Raw genomic sequence first — 15,620 nt, forward strand, 5'->3', positions numbered from 1 at the left:
GTCTCTTTAGTCATAGTAATTAGCAATACTTTTTAAATTAATGAATACATCTTTATAGTTAAGAATGATTCTTTCTATATCTATATAATTCCTTTTTTAACTTTTGTTTTTATTTTTATTTTGTTACAGGTTATGTTTTGTTATCCCATTTTTTATGTTTTTATATTTTGAAGCATTTTGAGATGCATATTATGTATGAAAAGTGCTATACAGATCATTTTATTATGATAATTTGATCATTTCCAAGCCTGGGCATTTTAAACCTTGTGCATTATGTTGTATTGACAAATTCTACAGCTTTTACAAAGCTTTTCTCACCAGTGTGTTACAGAAAATGCATTATGTTTTCTCGTGTGTGTATGGAATGTGCGGGTATGTGTGAATGTGGGTGGATCTCAGTCCAGTCTCAAGTGTAATGGCAACAAAGACTCTTCCCTTTGAACAGACGGAATGTCTTCCAATCTCCTAAATGCAATTATGCTATTCTGGCAAAGCTCGAAATAAACGATGGATCCAGTTCAATTCAAGGTCAACTGCACCCAAAGATTAAGAAATGACCAGTAAGAAAGTGATTACTCAATTACACAGACTAATAAGACATTAACCCAACAAAGGATTGCGTTCCTTTAATGACTTTCTCTTTCATTTTATTTTGCCGATGGGTTTAATAATTCTCTTATAAGAGCCATTTGCTATTTAAATCCATGCGGTAACTCGCAAATAAATGTTAAGATGTATACTGGCAGTCCTGTCATTTACAATGTCTATTCCACTGGTATGGGTTTCATTTGCTCTGCAGAGGAAAAGAGATCAAATACATTGGGAATATCGTGTAAAAAGTCCGTGTCCCTTTTACTGAGGCTCAAAATCATTCAGTATTGTGCTGTGAACAATACTTTACATCTCTAAAGTGATGCTGAGTGAAGAATTGCTGTGCTCTTGAAATGTGTTATTGCCATGACATCCAGTGTTGAAGATGATGGCATGTCTTATATAAGGTGTAAATATTTGCATCCTCCACACAAGGAATTGCACCGGTGGTATCTTGTACACATCTGATGTACCTGCTTTTCTCATTCTCCCCCGTCAATCACTCGTTTGTTTCCCCCGGTTGACAAACGAAGACATCCATGTGCCCTGTTTTCTTAGTTTCACACTCTGTTCTCCCTCATCCTCACCTATCTTATTAGAAGGAGGTCCTACGTGAGGTCACCGCACATTTAATTGCCCCTGCTTCTGCAGAGACACCCCCCTCCGTCAATCAAGTGCTGTCAGAGCGTTAAACTGTCCAAATCCACCACAGGTCACACTCCCGGTGGGTGTGCGTTCACAGTCTAGTGCCCCCCAGAGGAAAGGGTTTTTATAAAGGTTGTTATTGATTGTTTGCAGAGGGATCTGCTTGAATGAGGGCTTTAACCTTCTTCTGTATTGTGTGTTTGTGTGTGTTCAGTATTTCGCAATTATGAAATATCTTAGCGTGGCAAGATGCCTGGGTTTATCTAGATTTCATGAGGCGTGTCTACAGTAAATGTAGACCGTTCTTAGCTTCTCTAACTTAATACCAAGCTTCATTGTCAAGCTAACTGTCTCTGTTGTTTGTGGTCCTCAATAGGGTGACACTGCAGAGAAGGGAAGGTTGTTTCTTCAGTATTGCAGGTTAATTTGCAGATACGTCAGTGTAGAATGTGTTTAAGCAAATCATATATCTGGTTGCCGTGACAATAACCTCACAATTTTTTTCCTGTCTCTACAGTTTCCCTTAGCAGTTTTGACAACATGAAAAACAAAATGTAACCGTTTCAACTACAAGCTGGAAGAAGCTCATCCATTTCTTTGCACAACACTTGAAAATGCAAGTAAGGCGTTTTACTTCCACTGTTAAAGTTCAATCTCCATCACTGATGTTAGATGTGGAATAACATTTTTTGGAGTGATAGTTTTATGCTGACAATTAATTTATTAAATGCTTCCAGTGAAAATGACAGACTTGGTGATGCTGCACTTCTACAACCATTTAACTTAAAGGGGAACTCCGGTCAATTTTAACATTGAGCTCAATTTTTAGTAAATTTGGAGTGCTGTCAATACAGAGAGCAACAACAAAAATCGGTGTTGCCTACACCGTGTTATCCTATTTTTAAAATTTGCACCCTATTGACTTGAATGGGGCAAATTTTAAACCTGCTTTTATTTCTCTTATCATCCTTGATGTGTCATTACAAGTGCCCAGCCATGTTGAGTGATTCCTTCAGAGTGAACACTGTGAATCTGACTGCATTAGATAAAATGATGTTATATCAGCCTGCGCACATACCTGTATTTACTTCCTGTTTTCGGTCGAAGTCCAAAGTAGTCGATTGTCGAGTTCACGTGCATAGGTTTAGTTACCTATGATCACGCGCGTGAACTCGACAATCGACTACTGTGGACTTCGACCGAAAACAGGAACTAAATACAGGTCTGTGCGCTTGTTGAATTAACATAATTTTTATGAATATCTTTCACATCTAATGCAGTCAGATTCACTCGTGTTCACTCTGCAGGAATCACTCAACATGGCTGGGCACTTGTAATGACACATCAAGGATGATAAGAGAAATAAAAGCAGGTTTAAAATTTGCCCCATTCAAGTCAATAGGGTGCAAATTTAAAAAATAGGATAACACGGTGTAGGCAACACCGATTTTTGTCGTTGTTCTCTGTATTGACAGCACTCCAAATTTACTAAAAGTTGAGCTCAATGTTAAAATTGACCGGAGTTCTCCTTTAAGGCCTGTTAAAAATGGCAGACAGGCTGAATGAAAATGTAGTTTTATTCTCTGACAGTAGGTGGTGCTTAATGAAAAACAGAAATACCCTGGGGCCTCATGTTTAAAATTGAGTAGATTTCATCCTTAAAGTGTGCGTACGCACAATATGAAGTTTTCGTACGCCAGAACCTGGGCAAAATTCCCTTTAGAAATCCTATCAGCGGAAGATTGTGTGTACATGCATCCCCACCGTCTTTTCCACAAAATAACCATATACGGAGCTTACATCACCTTGTTTTTTTATGCATATACTCATCTGCATATAATTTCCATATGCATATTTCCATCCATATGATAGCTTATTGCCGTGTTTAAAGGTATGAGATAGGCTGACTTTAAATTCTATCTGTGCAGTTATATTACATTGCTAAAAATCATTGTGTATCCTTGTCTTGTTTAAATAAAAATATTCCTCACCCACGGACAGTCAGATCGACAGAGGGTTATAAACAAAACAGTTACTTGTCAAAATACTTGGTCTAAACAGCATTATGGTAAAAATAAAACACTATAGAGCTAACCTGTATGCAACAGCGCTTTGCTTCAGGAGGTTGGGCAGAACTGACAGAATGGTTGTTTCTTACACCTGCGTTTAGCCTAAAACTCTGTATTCATATTAATCCCGTTTTAAATTAGACTAAAAACACAGAAATTTTTCAGATTTTCCATTGCGGTGTTCTCTCCGTATTTATGATTCTATGGAGCCTTTAGCCACTGCCTACAATGCGCTGGATCCTTACTGGAATCCAAAAATGACTCACTCCCACTCTTTGAATTCTTGCACATCATTACAAACAAATGTTTGCTAAGAAGTTTTTCCTATTGAGCAAGGCGCTATTTGACTCTGGTCAAACATATCCATAGTAGTCTGGTGGAAGTGGCCTTGGACGACAACATACCTATTTTGCTAAACGGAAGACAATAGCCTTGTTTGCTCTAGTTAGGTGGCACCGATTAAAAAAAAAAATTAAACCTTTCTACTGCATAGGCATCCAAGTTTTATTGAAAGCCCATTTTGCCACTGGTGAAGTGCCCCTTTAACTTCAAATTTAGGCTACATGTAAATATAAAAACCCACAGACAGTTTTTATTTATTTTGTATTATCTTATTTGCATTTGATTCTGTTGAGATATCAAGGAAACTAAATAAAACTAGAGGGAGGGACCAGGAGCGGAGCTTGTCCTTTTGGTATGTTGTCCTATTTGGTAAACTTTGCTGCAGAGCGGAAATAGATTGAAAGTGACTGGATGTTGAATAATGTTATTCCTATCATTGTTTCGGGGCTGGGTTGCGTCCTCCCACAAAAACATCAGTCTTTACCCCCTGAGTGTCCTGGTTCGAGACTTTAAAATCAAGTCTTCATAGTCTGACAGACGACTCTGTATGTCCCTATCTGTCTTCCAGAAGCCTCTCCTTATGCAGTCCCTCAGGCACTCAGGGGTGTGCCTGTGAGACGGGCGTCTGTGGGGGATTTGAACTACTTTACATGTGCTGCTCTTTCTCTTCAACTACTGCAGGATGTAATACCATAGCAATTCTTTCTTTCTTTCTTTCTTTCTTTCTTTCTTTCTTTCTTTCTTTCTTTCTTTCTTTCTTTCTTTCTTTCTTTCTTTCTTTCTTTAACAAATCTTTAACAAATCTTTAGCAAATCTTCCCTTTGCTCTTTTCTTCCCTTGGTCTGTTCTCCTTTTTATCCTTTTTATTTTATTTCCCCTTTTTCACTTTCTCCTCTCTTTTCCTCCCCTTGCTCCTTCCTTCTCTCTTTCCTTCCCACAGTCCCTCCCTCCTTCCTTTCACATTTCTTTTCCTCACTTCTACCTTCCTTCCTTCCTTCCTTCCTTCCTTCCTTCCTTCCTTCCTTCCTTCCTTCCTTCCTTCCTTCCTTCTTTCCTTCCTTCCTTCCTTCCTTCCTTCCTTCCTTCCTTCCTTCCTTCCTTCCTTCCTTCCTTCCTTCCTTCCTTCCTTCCTTCCTTCCTTCCTTCCTTCCTTCCTTCCTTCCTTCCTTCCTTCCTTCCTTCCTGTTTTCTTTCCCTGGTTCCTTTTTTAATTTCCTTTCCTGTACTTCTTTCCAATCTTAATTTTTTCTCTCCAAAACCTCCTTGCTCTTCCATGTCTGGTCACAAACAAGCTCAAGTATAGTCATTGAGCAGTTCATATTTGTCAATCTGGACATATGCAGTCAACAAAGAAGGAAAGACCAGGAAGGGAAAAGCGTGGCTGCTCAAGAAATTTATAACTAGCATCATTCAGCCCCCCACACCCAACCCCCTCTGAGACACACACACCAGAAAACACACATGCAGACACACACACTGCAGCCTCTAAGAAAAGCAGCCGCATCAGTTTTCAGAGCAGCGATCTCTCCTTTCCCCCCTCCCTTCTCTATCTCACTCTCTCACAGTCTCATGCTCACCCACTCACTCTCCCACCTTTTCTGCTTTCTCTCCGCTGCACATTCTATTGCTCTCTCTCTCTCTCTCTCTCTCTCTCTCTCTCTCTCTCTCTCTCTCTCTCTCTCTCTCTCTCTCTCTCTCTCTCTCTCTCTCTCGTTTCCGCTCTCTCTCTCCCTCTGCTTGCTTCTCTCACACTCTGTGTGCCTGTGTATCTGCCAAGGTCTGAGTCTTTCAGTGTGGGAATGTAGCAAGCTCAGAGACAGGACTGCCTTTGAATTCTGGTGCAATGACGGATGCAGGGCAGAGGCTCGGATGTGCACTGACAGAACAGGAGAACTAAGGGCAGGGATTGGGAAAAGGATCTGATGGATTTAACCCTAGCAGCCGTCTCTGCCTGATCACAGTACATCATTCTCCCGCGCTGCGCTGTTCTCTCCTGTGGGGTGGATTACCGGCTGCCTGTGTCCACTGATGCACCGCTGTAGAGACTAGAGAGAAGATCCAAGCTGCGTAGCCAGAGACGAAGTGCCGTGTCGGGGGAGAGAGACGCAGAGCTGTCCCTTGAGTGGAGCTGTGCTTCTACCGCTACCTGAGCTTCACACACAGACACTCACACACACATACAGAGGCAGGGCTGCACCAGCCACGACGACCGATGCGTTAATGCAGCTGTGAGAAAAGATCTGCAGCAGGGAGCTGCCCTCGCTCAAACAGTCACGGATTTACAAGGAAAATTTGACTACGGGCAGAACACCGACGGATCCGCAAAACTTAATTTTGTTCTATTTTTTTCGTCGCTATATATGGAGCGTCTTGGGAATTACCTTCGGTTCTACGGGAAGCTGAACTAAACAGAGGCTTGTTCCCAAAACCCACTCTTCTCCCAAACCCAGTCCTGTTCGGTTCCTTATTGAGTGTGTGTATGTGTGCGTGTGTACGTGACTATTGGTGTCTTTGGGTTTTAAGGTTTGTTTACTGTATTGTATAGAATTTATATATTTATCTGTTCATGTATATGTATATAGGCTGATGTTTGCTGTTCTATTCATGTGAGTAGTCAGTATTGCATGTATCTGTAGCTGTGGAAGAGTGTTAAATGAATATTAATGAGATGCCCAGTTTTGGCTCCCTCCCTAGCCCCCTCCGCTGCTTGCACTACTTCCTGGCTGGGCCCTGAACCCCAGAAGCATGAGTGAGAGAACAGCACTTGGGGCCACCATGGAGACCATGACCCTGGAAGAGCCCGGGGGTGAACAAGCCTCTCCCCGGGCCCCAGGGCCCCTCCGCTGTGGCCCCTGTGCCGTGTGGCCCCGCCAGCAGACCTGGCTTTGTGTTGTGCCCCTACTGATGGGCTTTGTAGGCCTGGGCCTTAGCCTGATGCTTCTAAAATGGATTGTGGTAGGATCAGTGCAGGATTATGTCCCGACTGACCTGGTGGACGCAAATCGTATCGGACAGGACCCCATTTTCCTATCTAAACCCAGTGCCCTGCCGAAGGGCTCTGATGCTACCACTTCCACTACACCCTCAGTGGCTCCGGGTTCAGCGACCCGAGCAGCTGAGGGTACAGTTACAGTTCAAAGGACTCGAATTGGGCAGTCCTCAAACCACACGGCCAGTAGCAGTAGCAGCAGTGGAGGTGGGGCGTTAGGGGGAGGGTCAGGAAACAGAGCTCCACACCTGCATAACCGTGTAGGAACGCGAGTGACCAACACTAGCACCGCCACCCGGGCCACCAATCCTGTCCAACCGGGAGCAAAGGAGGTCACCCCGCGCAGCACCACGATCCGAAAACCCAACGACGAGGGTGGGAGCAAAAACGCATCGCCTTCTTCACGGGCTGGGCCACCGAGTACAACCACCCCGAGCACGACAACCACTACGATTACGACGAGCACAACCTCCACCCAAGCGGCCCAACCAACCTCCACCCTTGCGTCCCCCTCCAAGCCCGGTCAACGCTGGAACCATGGACGCTCCTCCAAGGGCCCTTCTACCAAGCCTACTCGCCCACACCATCGCTTTAGGACGCGTAAGTGCAATCTTCTAAACATTTAGATTGTGTGCATGCATGGATGTTGATGTGTAGATATGCTAGTGTGCGTGAGCTTGCCCCATTGTGTGTGATAACATGATTTTATGAAACACCTTTTTTTCAGGTCTCATTATTTTGCTTTCCTCTAATAAAATCCCTTCCCAACTTTATGTGCATCAATATACATATTTCAGCTCTCTTCTCGGCATTACAAAAGAGGCAGTCAAGCAGTCTAATAGTGTTCGTGCTTGCTGCTGAGTTCATTAGTTCTGCATGTTAATGAGAGAGCCCTGTTTTTCATCTGTCTTTATCCTCTATATCAGGTGGACTAAGGTCTGCCCACTTGCTCTGTTTGTTTCATATCAAGAATAATGACTCTGTGTTGGAGCTTCCAATTTTTTTACCAATAGCATAAGCATGTTCACCCATTTAAAGCAGGTCTATTGTTAGAGAGAGATTTGCCTGATCTAAAGCAGATGCTCAAGGTGAGAGGAGGGGAGACAGATAGAAAGCAAAGAGGAAGTGTAGTGCTGGAGAGGGTGCTGGCTGCTCTCGTCCTGTCAGTGGAGATCAGGTCTTAGGGTGGAGATTCCATTTAGATAAGTAAAGATATGAGTACTGCAGTAGGTTTGGTAGGTAGACTTGAGGCACTGGATACACACTAAGACACTCACACAAGGAGAGTGCACGCACGCACGCACACACACACACACACACACACGCACACACACACAAGAAGAGATATATGAGATTTCCCGCTGCACATGGGAAATAGTATTTACATTGTAATCTGTGTATGTATGACTCCATGTATGTCCTTTTACATCTGTATAATACTGTCAGTACCAGTGTTAGGGTTGCTGTTTTGAAATTATAGCTGTTAGGCTACAAGCCACTCCTTATTCATTAAATCTCTAGCAGTTTGCTACATTGAGGCTACTAATCAGTCTACTTATTTTCTAATTGAATCAGACATATTTGGCCAGAACGAAAAAATAAAAGTTTTTTTTTAAATGAAAGAGCAATGGCTTATAAGGCTATAAGGATATAAGGCTTACTAAACTTATAATAACAGTAAATCAAAACTATAATGTTGGAAAATATTATTGCAATGTAAAAAAAATCTTTTTAAATATATGTAATGTATTCCCATGATGGCAAACCAGTCTTCAATGTCACATGATCTTTTTAGAAATCATTATAATATGCTCGTTTGGTGCTCAAGAAACAATTCTTTTGATCAATTTAATGCTTCATTTCTGAATAAAATTATTTAATACAGATTTCTATTTACAGCTTACCTAATTTATAGAATTGAAGTAGAAACAAAGTAATGAACAGAATAATTTAATGAAATATTCCGCAATAAATGGACATCTAAAGTGCAGTGTAGAGATTCAAACTGTTGAGTTTTTTTTTCTTTAGTCTGTTCATTCACATCATGAACCCTGAACAAACTAGTTTACTAAAATGAACCTGACTGTGCAACGCTATGAGAGATGCATATCAGGCGGGAGCATGTTTGATTGTTTCGTGTTTAGTCACACTACACAGTACTCATTGGTAAAAATAGCTTGTTACTGGAAAAGCTATGGTAATTTGAAAGAAGCCGATAGTGAGTTTGACTTCGTTATTCTCAAACACTGCTCAATTCATTAATGAATACTGAAAAGAATGTGCTATCCATATAAAATACAGGCTTGTGCTAAACGACTGAAAATTATTCTGTTTTATTAGGGAATGGGGAATTAGCATTAGTCTGCATACTAATTTGATGTACTTCTGTAATCAAATCTGCCATGTTGTTTATTTATAAAGCAAGGTGTTAAAAACAGGCCATCAATTTTGTATGTCAGCACCAATTAGCCAGCGTGGAGTTTGAATTTCATCCAGTCTTGGGACCTTAAACAGCCCTTTACAATGAATAGACAATTACAGAGGTAACTTAAATGCCATTTCACATTACTGCTCCTTCTTCCACGATAATCATATCTTGGAGATCGTGGAGAGTTTTACAGCATATTCAAATCTAAGCAGTGACCCTTGTTTATGTATTTTTATAAGGAAAACAAACAAGATCTGCATCTTTATGACCCTGGGTGACATTTTCATATGCAGTGTATACATACAGGGCCTAATCTTTTTTGCCACAAAAAAAAAAATTACCAGACATGACAAATAATAAATAAACTGGCAGTTATGACACCAACATTTTAGGTACCATACCATCCAATTTGATACCACAGCTAAAACTACTAGATTAATAAAATATACATTTAATAGCCTACATTTTTTAAAGACAAACAATTTAAAAAAGAAATTCTTTGTTGTTTGGTTAACATTAAAAACGGAGACAGTAGCATGCAGGATTATTAGGAAGCTGTTACTTTAAGACCGAATGCACGCACTGATCATGCATTTTGTGTTTGCCTTCACTTAAGACATAACCGACTATGTTTACTGGGATACTCCACGATACAGGCATTTTGTAAATTTATTTTTATATACATAATGTTGAGTGAATTTGTCTATTGAAGCGCAGGAAGGCATGAAAGAGAGCTCAACTTCGCGCACTGCTGAGAGCCCGTGGGCTTCGGGTATTAAACTTCCCACACAGCGCGTGAGTAACAAATTCCCATTCGCATGTGTTACAGCGCTTGAATATTTACATAGGAAAAGCTGAGATGATGAAGCACTGACCTGTCAACCGTACAAAGCGTCATTCACGTTTATGTTGTCACAGCATTGCATTGTAAAAAAAAAAAAAAAAAAAAAAAAATTACTGGCCAACTGGCGACTGACACCATTTCATACACTCGCCAACACCGATTTTTACTCGCATTTGCCGCTTGGTGAGTGTTCATTTTAGGCCGTGATATATACGTATAGGCTATGTGTATTTTTTCTTTCTTTCTGTAGTTATTTATACTGGAACTAAATCCGACACCCTAGTCAACAGTGAGAACATGGCAAACTGCTTGTATAAAGAGAAGCTTATGTATAATTTAATACCACACATTCTCTCTTTCTCAGTGCAGTGAATTTTCTCTTGAGCTGAAAGTGCCCTGGGGCGAATACAGATAAGGAAGGGGTGAGGGGCAAAAGAGGACCCTGACTCTAGTCTGCGGCCAGAGAAGGACGAGAAATCATGCTTTTTCGGCCGTGGTTCTTGCAAACTACATGGCTGTCTTTTTCTTTTATTAATACGTTTACATTGTCTGCTTCAGGGTCATTGCTAAAATTTACAGGACCTGTGAGAACATTTTTATGGTTTAACGGGTATACCCATAAAGCAGTGTTTCTCAAATGGTGGGTCCTGACCCAAAAATGCAAATATAAAAATTTGCAAATATACTAAATGTATATTAGTTTGGGGATAGAAAAAAATTATCTTATGCTCACCAAGTCTGCATGTATTTGATAAAAAATTTGAATATGAATAAACTTGAATATTGTGAAATATTGTGTAAAATGTAAAACAACTGCAACTTATTCCTGTGATGACACAGATGAATTATCAGCTTCCATTTCTCAGGGATGCAATTTTTCCTTATTTATATACGAATGTCCACATTTCCCGCCCTAAAGGATGACCTGTGTGAATTGCATCAATCCAAGAAAAAAAAAGAAAGAAAAAAACATGATTTAATATTATGAAGACTAAATACTCCAAGGCAATACTGTGGTGAGGTGAAACACCTTTGATTAACTGGGCTAAATCGTTAAAAACACCAGTGGACAGAAAGCCCCGATCTAGTATATGGCATATTGAATTGTGTAGATTGTTCTGAAAGCTTGTGCAATTTCTTTATATTGTGAAATATGAGATGGTTGGAGAACAGATTTGGTTCTTGGAATACATCTGCATCAAGTAAGGGAGGTGTTATTGCTGGGCCAAGCTGTTTTATGAATAGAATTGGCAACTAGAAAAACAGTAGTGGACTGCAAGTTGGATTTTGAATGTGCAATATTGTGTCGGGTAATGCATCACTGTATAATATAACACAAGCCTGTTCCGCCTTTGCTTGGACTTTCTCTCTGATGATCGTCTGAGAAGGAACATGATGAAATGCACTGGTAGCGGCCATGTGCGAACGCATTTATCTTTACAACTGCAAAATGATCTCATGTTTTGGTGGGACTTGTATGGTAATGCACCGGGAGAGAGAGTGTATGTTGTATATTCCATAGGAGCCCAATTGAATAAGCGATACACTAACATCGTTTTAAAAATCGGCCCAATGAGAGTGCATCTCTCATTCATATCTGTATCATTATCCCATTGTTCTGAAGGATGGCGTGCAGCCGTCCATTAGCTGCAGCACTGAAACCTGAGACGCTCATCTTCTTCCCTGCCTTCCGACTCCATTTCTTTCACCCTGATGCACATAGTCCTCCGCCTTTACATTTCCAACTCTAATATTATCCTTTATACTCTCCCCCTCATTTTCTTCCTTGTTTCCTTTTCCCTCTCCCTCCTTGTCTTCATGCCTGAGTTTCCTGTATGTGTTATGTTTGTCTCTGTGTCCTATCTATGTTTGGGGCTGATTTGGCTCAGGGGCCAAGCCTCATTACTTCCTGTGTAAGGAGGCAGTGGGCGGCTGGCACTCTAAATGCAGCTGGCTATCTGCCTTTGGGGGGCGGGGATGCTTCTTCACTGACACATCATTGTGATTCCACGCACACCTTCAGCGGCACAGTCAGAAGCCGGCGTGGTTGAGCGGATTTTGTCAGGTATGAAAGTGCGGCGGCATCAGAGAGAGACACTGAGAACATGTCAGGCTAAAGCCTGGGGAAAAACATAGCCAGGAAATCACATTCTAGCTGCTAAAATAGAGGGCTCGAGGAAGAAAAAAATCTCTGACGTGGTGATTAATATTTTTGACGTGCTAACACATAGCATGCACTCAAGTACGGCGTGGACCGCAACCCCTGCGGCTCCTGTGGGGAAGGTGTACCATAAAATCATACACTGGGATTAAAGACAGAAATCCATTTAGCGCCGCCTCATGGGAGGTCAGCGAGGCTTTTGCTCTGGCCAAGAGGAGCGTAGTTCCAGCTGCTGCTACCACACTGCTCTCCCCAGACAGGCCGTTCTAAAACGAAGTACCGCACTCAGTCGCTGTTATCTTGCAGATTAGCTGACTTTTATCTTCGAGAAGTGACATGACATTTTCACCGGACTTCCAAGTTGTCCACGTGGTCTTTGTGTAACTGTGCACTTACAGACAGTCCTCTCCGGAGCGGCTTTGTTTGTTAGTGACATTTTAGTGCGCCGTGAGAGCCGGGCTCTCTCCTCTGTCTGGAGAGAGGGCGAGATTAATGCGCCCCTATGTGTACTTGTGGTAAGTGGCAGTGAAGGCCATCTTAGGCTTCTATAATGTCACTGTGTGATTTATGTGGACAAAATGTCCGCTAGGATGCCAAGTGTTTGTCGTGGAGTAGGCTGAAATATTAATGCACAGAAACAGAAACATGTAGAACGCATGTGGTAGGAAATGTAAATAATTAATGGAATATTTTTGTTTTAAGTGCTGGGGATGGCCGGAGTCATGTATGCATGTTTTTTTTCCCACCGCAACATAGTCTCTCAACACCAAACTGATATGATAGAGCGTTTTATGGACAAACACGCGATGCTACAACCTGCTTGTATACCCGTTGATGTTGACGCAGCCAGAACTACTCTTAACCTCTTGTAATACACAGATAAATAGAGATTGCAAAGTGATCCAATGCAGCCAAAAGTATAGGTAATGGCACACTTCCCTACTGAAATGACTTCAGTTTTATATGTTGTTCAAGGCTGGTTTGGTGTCCAAAGAAGGGTTTCTACCCTTTTATCAGTACTGGGCTACAGGCCCCCCATCAAAAAATGCCTGGAGTAAAGAGTGGTTCACAAGCTGCTCCATCGTTGAAAGTTTTTTGTTTACTGCACTGAATTGTAAATCTAGATAGACCTCATCCAGTGTTTAAGTATCCCTTTACTATTTCAGTGTGAGAAATGGCAGCAGATGATTCAATGCCTCAGTGAACTGTCCAAAGGAATCAAACTGAATCGCATACAATTTCAGACTTTTTGCAAACCTGTTTGACCAGTTAGACCAATAGTGATCACTTGCAAATCTGTCATAGCCAGTTCTGACAGCTGATAATTAAACACAACTTGATTTCTGAAATGTCAAGGGAAATAATTCTCGGGGCTCTTGCCCCAGTAAAAAAAAGCAATGCCTCTTTTCCAAACCAAATATATATAGATTAGATTATTTAAGATGGTCCTGGTTGCTTTCAAGCTTCAAATAAGCACCATTAAGTGGTCCATATGACTTTTAGTGCTTTATACCAAGTCTTCTGAAGCCACAATATAGCTTTGTGTAAGAAAAAGACCTCTTATTCTGTGGTCTCTTATTGCCTTTCCCACCACCTACCCATTTGTTCATAGGCTGAAACTCACATCTTGTTGTATAACAAGATATGACATGACATTATTGCATACTGCTGTGGCAGAGTAAAGGGGATTACAGTTCAGTTATTGCATATCCTCTGTATCGAATTACGCAAGTTATCAGCTCACCTCTGAATGGATAGATAAGCATAGATGGAAGTGACATTTGGGCTTTTCTGCAGCTGGTACATTGGAATGCTTATAAGAGGCTAAAGTACTTAGAGAATAATGGTACTGTATGTATTTGTTGATGGAGACTCCATTTTGACACTTCTCCCTAGCTAGAGTTGGCAACACCGGGCTGTGGGGAGAGCAGGTGCTGTTTTACTGGCATATCTGCCTCATCCACCTGGAATGGAGAAATTGATTGAAAAAATGATGAAATGATTATTTCATATTATAAAAAAAATGAATATATACTTGTATATATATACACCATCTATTGTTCTGTCGTTCAATTGTTCTATCAATCGTTTCAATACATACCGTACAGTGTATATATATATATATATATATACATACAGTTTTACAACAATTTTCTTTTTATTTATTTATATACTGTATGTATATTTTATATTTTTTATATATATTTTAGCTTAATAATATAAATTCAAGTTCTCAAAGGGCCATAATAAATGAAAAGATTCTGACACGGTAGTGAAATAAATTGCTCTTTTTTTTTGGTATACTTGTGTTATTTTTCTGTTAAAGCAAAAAGCTTCAAAGCATCTGGAGAAGCGGCACATTTGTTGTCTTTTATAACTATCTTAAGCATCTGGAGAAGTGGATAACTTTACTTTTCACTTGTCAGTTACCGATTTGTTTGAAAAAGACATTTCTTCTAAAATAATAATTTGGTGTTTTGATCATGTGAAATGCATTGCAGTAATTGTAATGGATCCTACATCAATTCTATTGTAATTGTTGTGAGTCCCCCATTGGACCTGCATGTTAACCTCTAGAGTCATCCCCAATTTCACACCATCTGTGACGGCCTTGAATATTGCTTTGTAAATGGGCTCAACTGCTCTTTATGCCTCTGCACTGGAAACCTCAAAAAGTCTTGCTTAAAAAAAATTACACATAATTTCGGACTTCTATCTAAATTCAAAAGGTCACAAGGAACATTCTCTTATTTTAATAGAGTAGAATATTTTTCCCTGTTTGCCAGTTTGTTTATTATAAAAAAAAAAAAAAAAAAAAAAAAAATAAGTCTGCAATACTGAGTGTTAATTTATGAATAGGCATAATTGGAATAAGCTTGAAAAAATATTTAAAAGCAACCTACAGACCACGAGTGCTAAAAGAACATTTTCTTTTCTTAGCAGGTGAAAATGAAGGATTCTGAATACATCAGAACTTGAGACTGTAAACATTATAATTATAAAATGGTTATTATTGCTACATGATACACGTTGTTCGGAAAAAGAGCTGTGAGTGTGTATGTTTGTGAGTGTGTTTGTGTGTATGTAGGAATTTGTGTTCTGTGGATATATACTAAAGTGAGCAGAGCCATCCAGAGCGTCTCATTGGTGTAATCCTGGCATGGTAAAAGCTTCGAGAGGATCATGTAAATGACTCCAATCTCAGTGTTGTGCTCACCCCAAACTCTGGCTCTCCTCTAATCTCCCATCCCATCTTCCATGTTTATCTCCCTTCCTCATTCCCTTATGTTTTCCCAGTAACGATCCGTGACCCTGGCGCGCTGCGTTCAGCCCCCCAAAAACAAACTTTGCACATCTCCTGAATAATGAGAGGGAGAAATGCGATGGAATCTCAGGGACTCATTGACTCGAGCTACACGAAGAGCTTCTCAACCTGTCAGGCAACAGTGTGAATTATAAAATAGGATGCTATGCTGAGGATCTTCTCCCCACAACATCTCTCGCTTTCCATTTGAAGTGAAATATTAAATCATTGATAGTTGAGTTACACA

The 15,620-nt window shown here is 40.6% G+C and overlaps 1 protein-coding gene across 4 annotated transcripts in view; it reads left to right on the forward strand.

Moving 5' to 3' along the window:
* The first annotated feature begins 5,113 nt into the window (after nucleotides 1-5,113).
* The window catches only part of nrg3b (neuregulin 3b), a 136,966-nt gene continuing 126,459 nt past the window's right edge, over nucleotides 5,114-15,620 (forward strand). For 2 of the 4 annotated variants that reach the window (XR_013795576.1, XM_079594432.1), the window contains exon 1: nucleotides 5,434-7,236. Coding sequence is in view for 3 of the 4 variants with exons in the window: in XM_079594432.1 (XP_079450558.1) it covers nucleotides 6,393-7,236 (844 nt within the window). In the remaining variant the exon portion in view is untranslated. Of the gene's footprint in view, nucleotides 7,237-15,620 lie in introns of all 4 variants that reach the window. The other 2 variants (XM_079594433.1, XM_079594431.1) reach the window with 2 other exon arrangements.

Source organism: Phoxinus phoxinus (assembly GCF_949152265.1).
Source record: "Phoxinus phoxinus genome assembly, chromosome: 21".
Taxonomy (NCBI): Eukaryota; Metazoa; Chordata; class Actinopteri; order Cypriniformes; family Leuciscidae; genus Phoxinus; species Phoxinus phoxinus.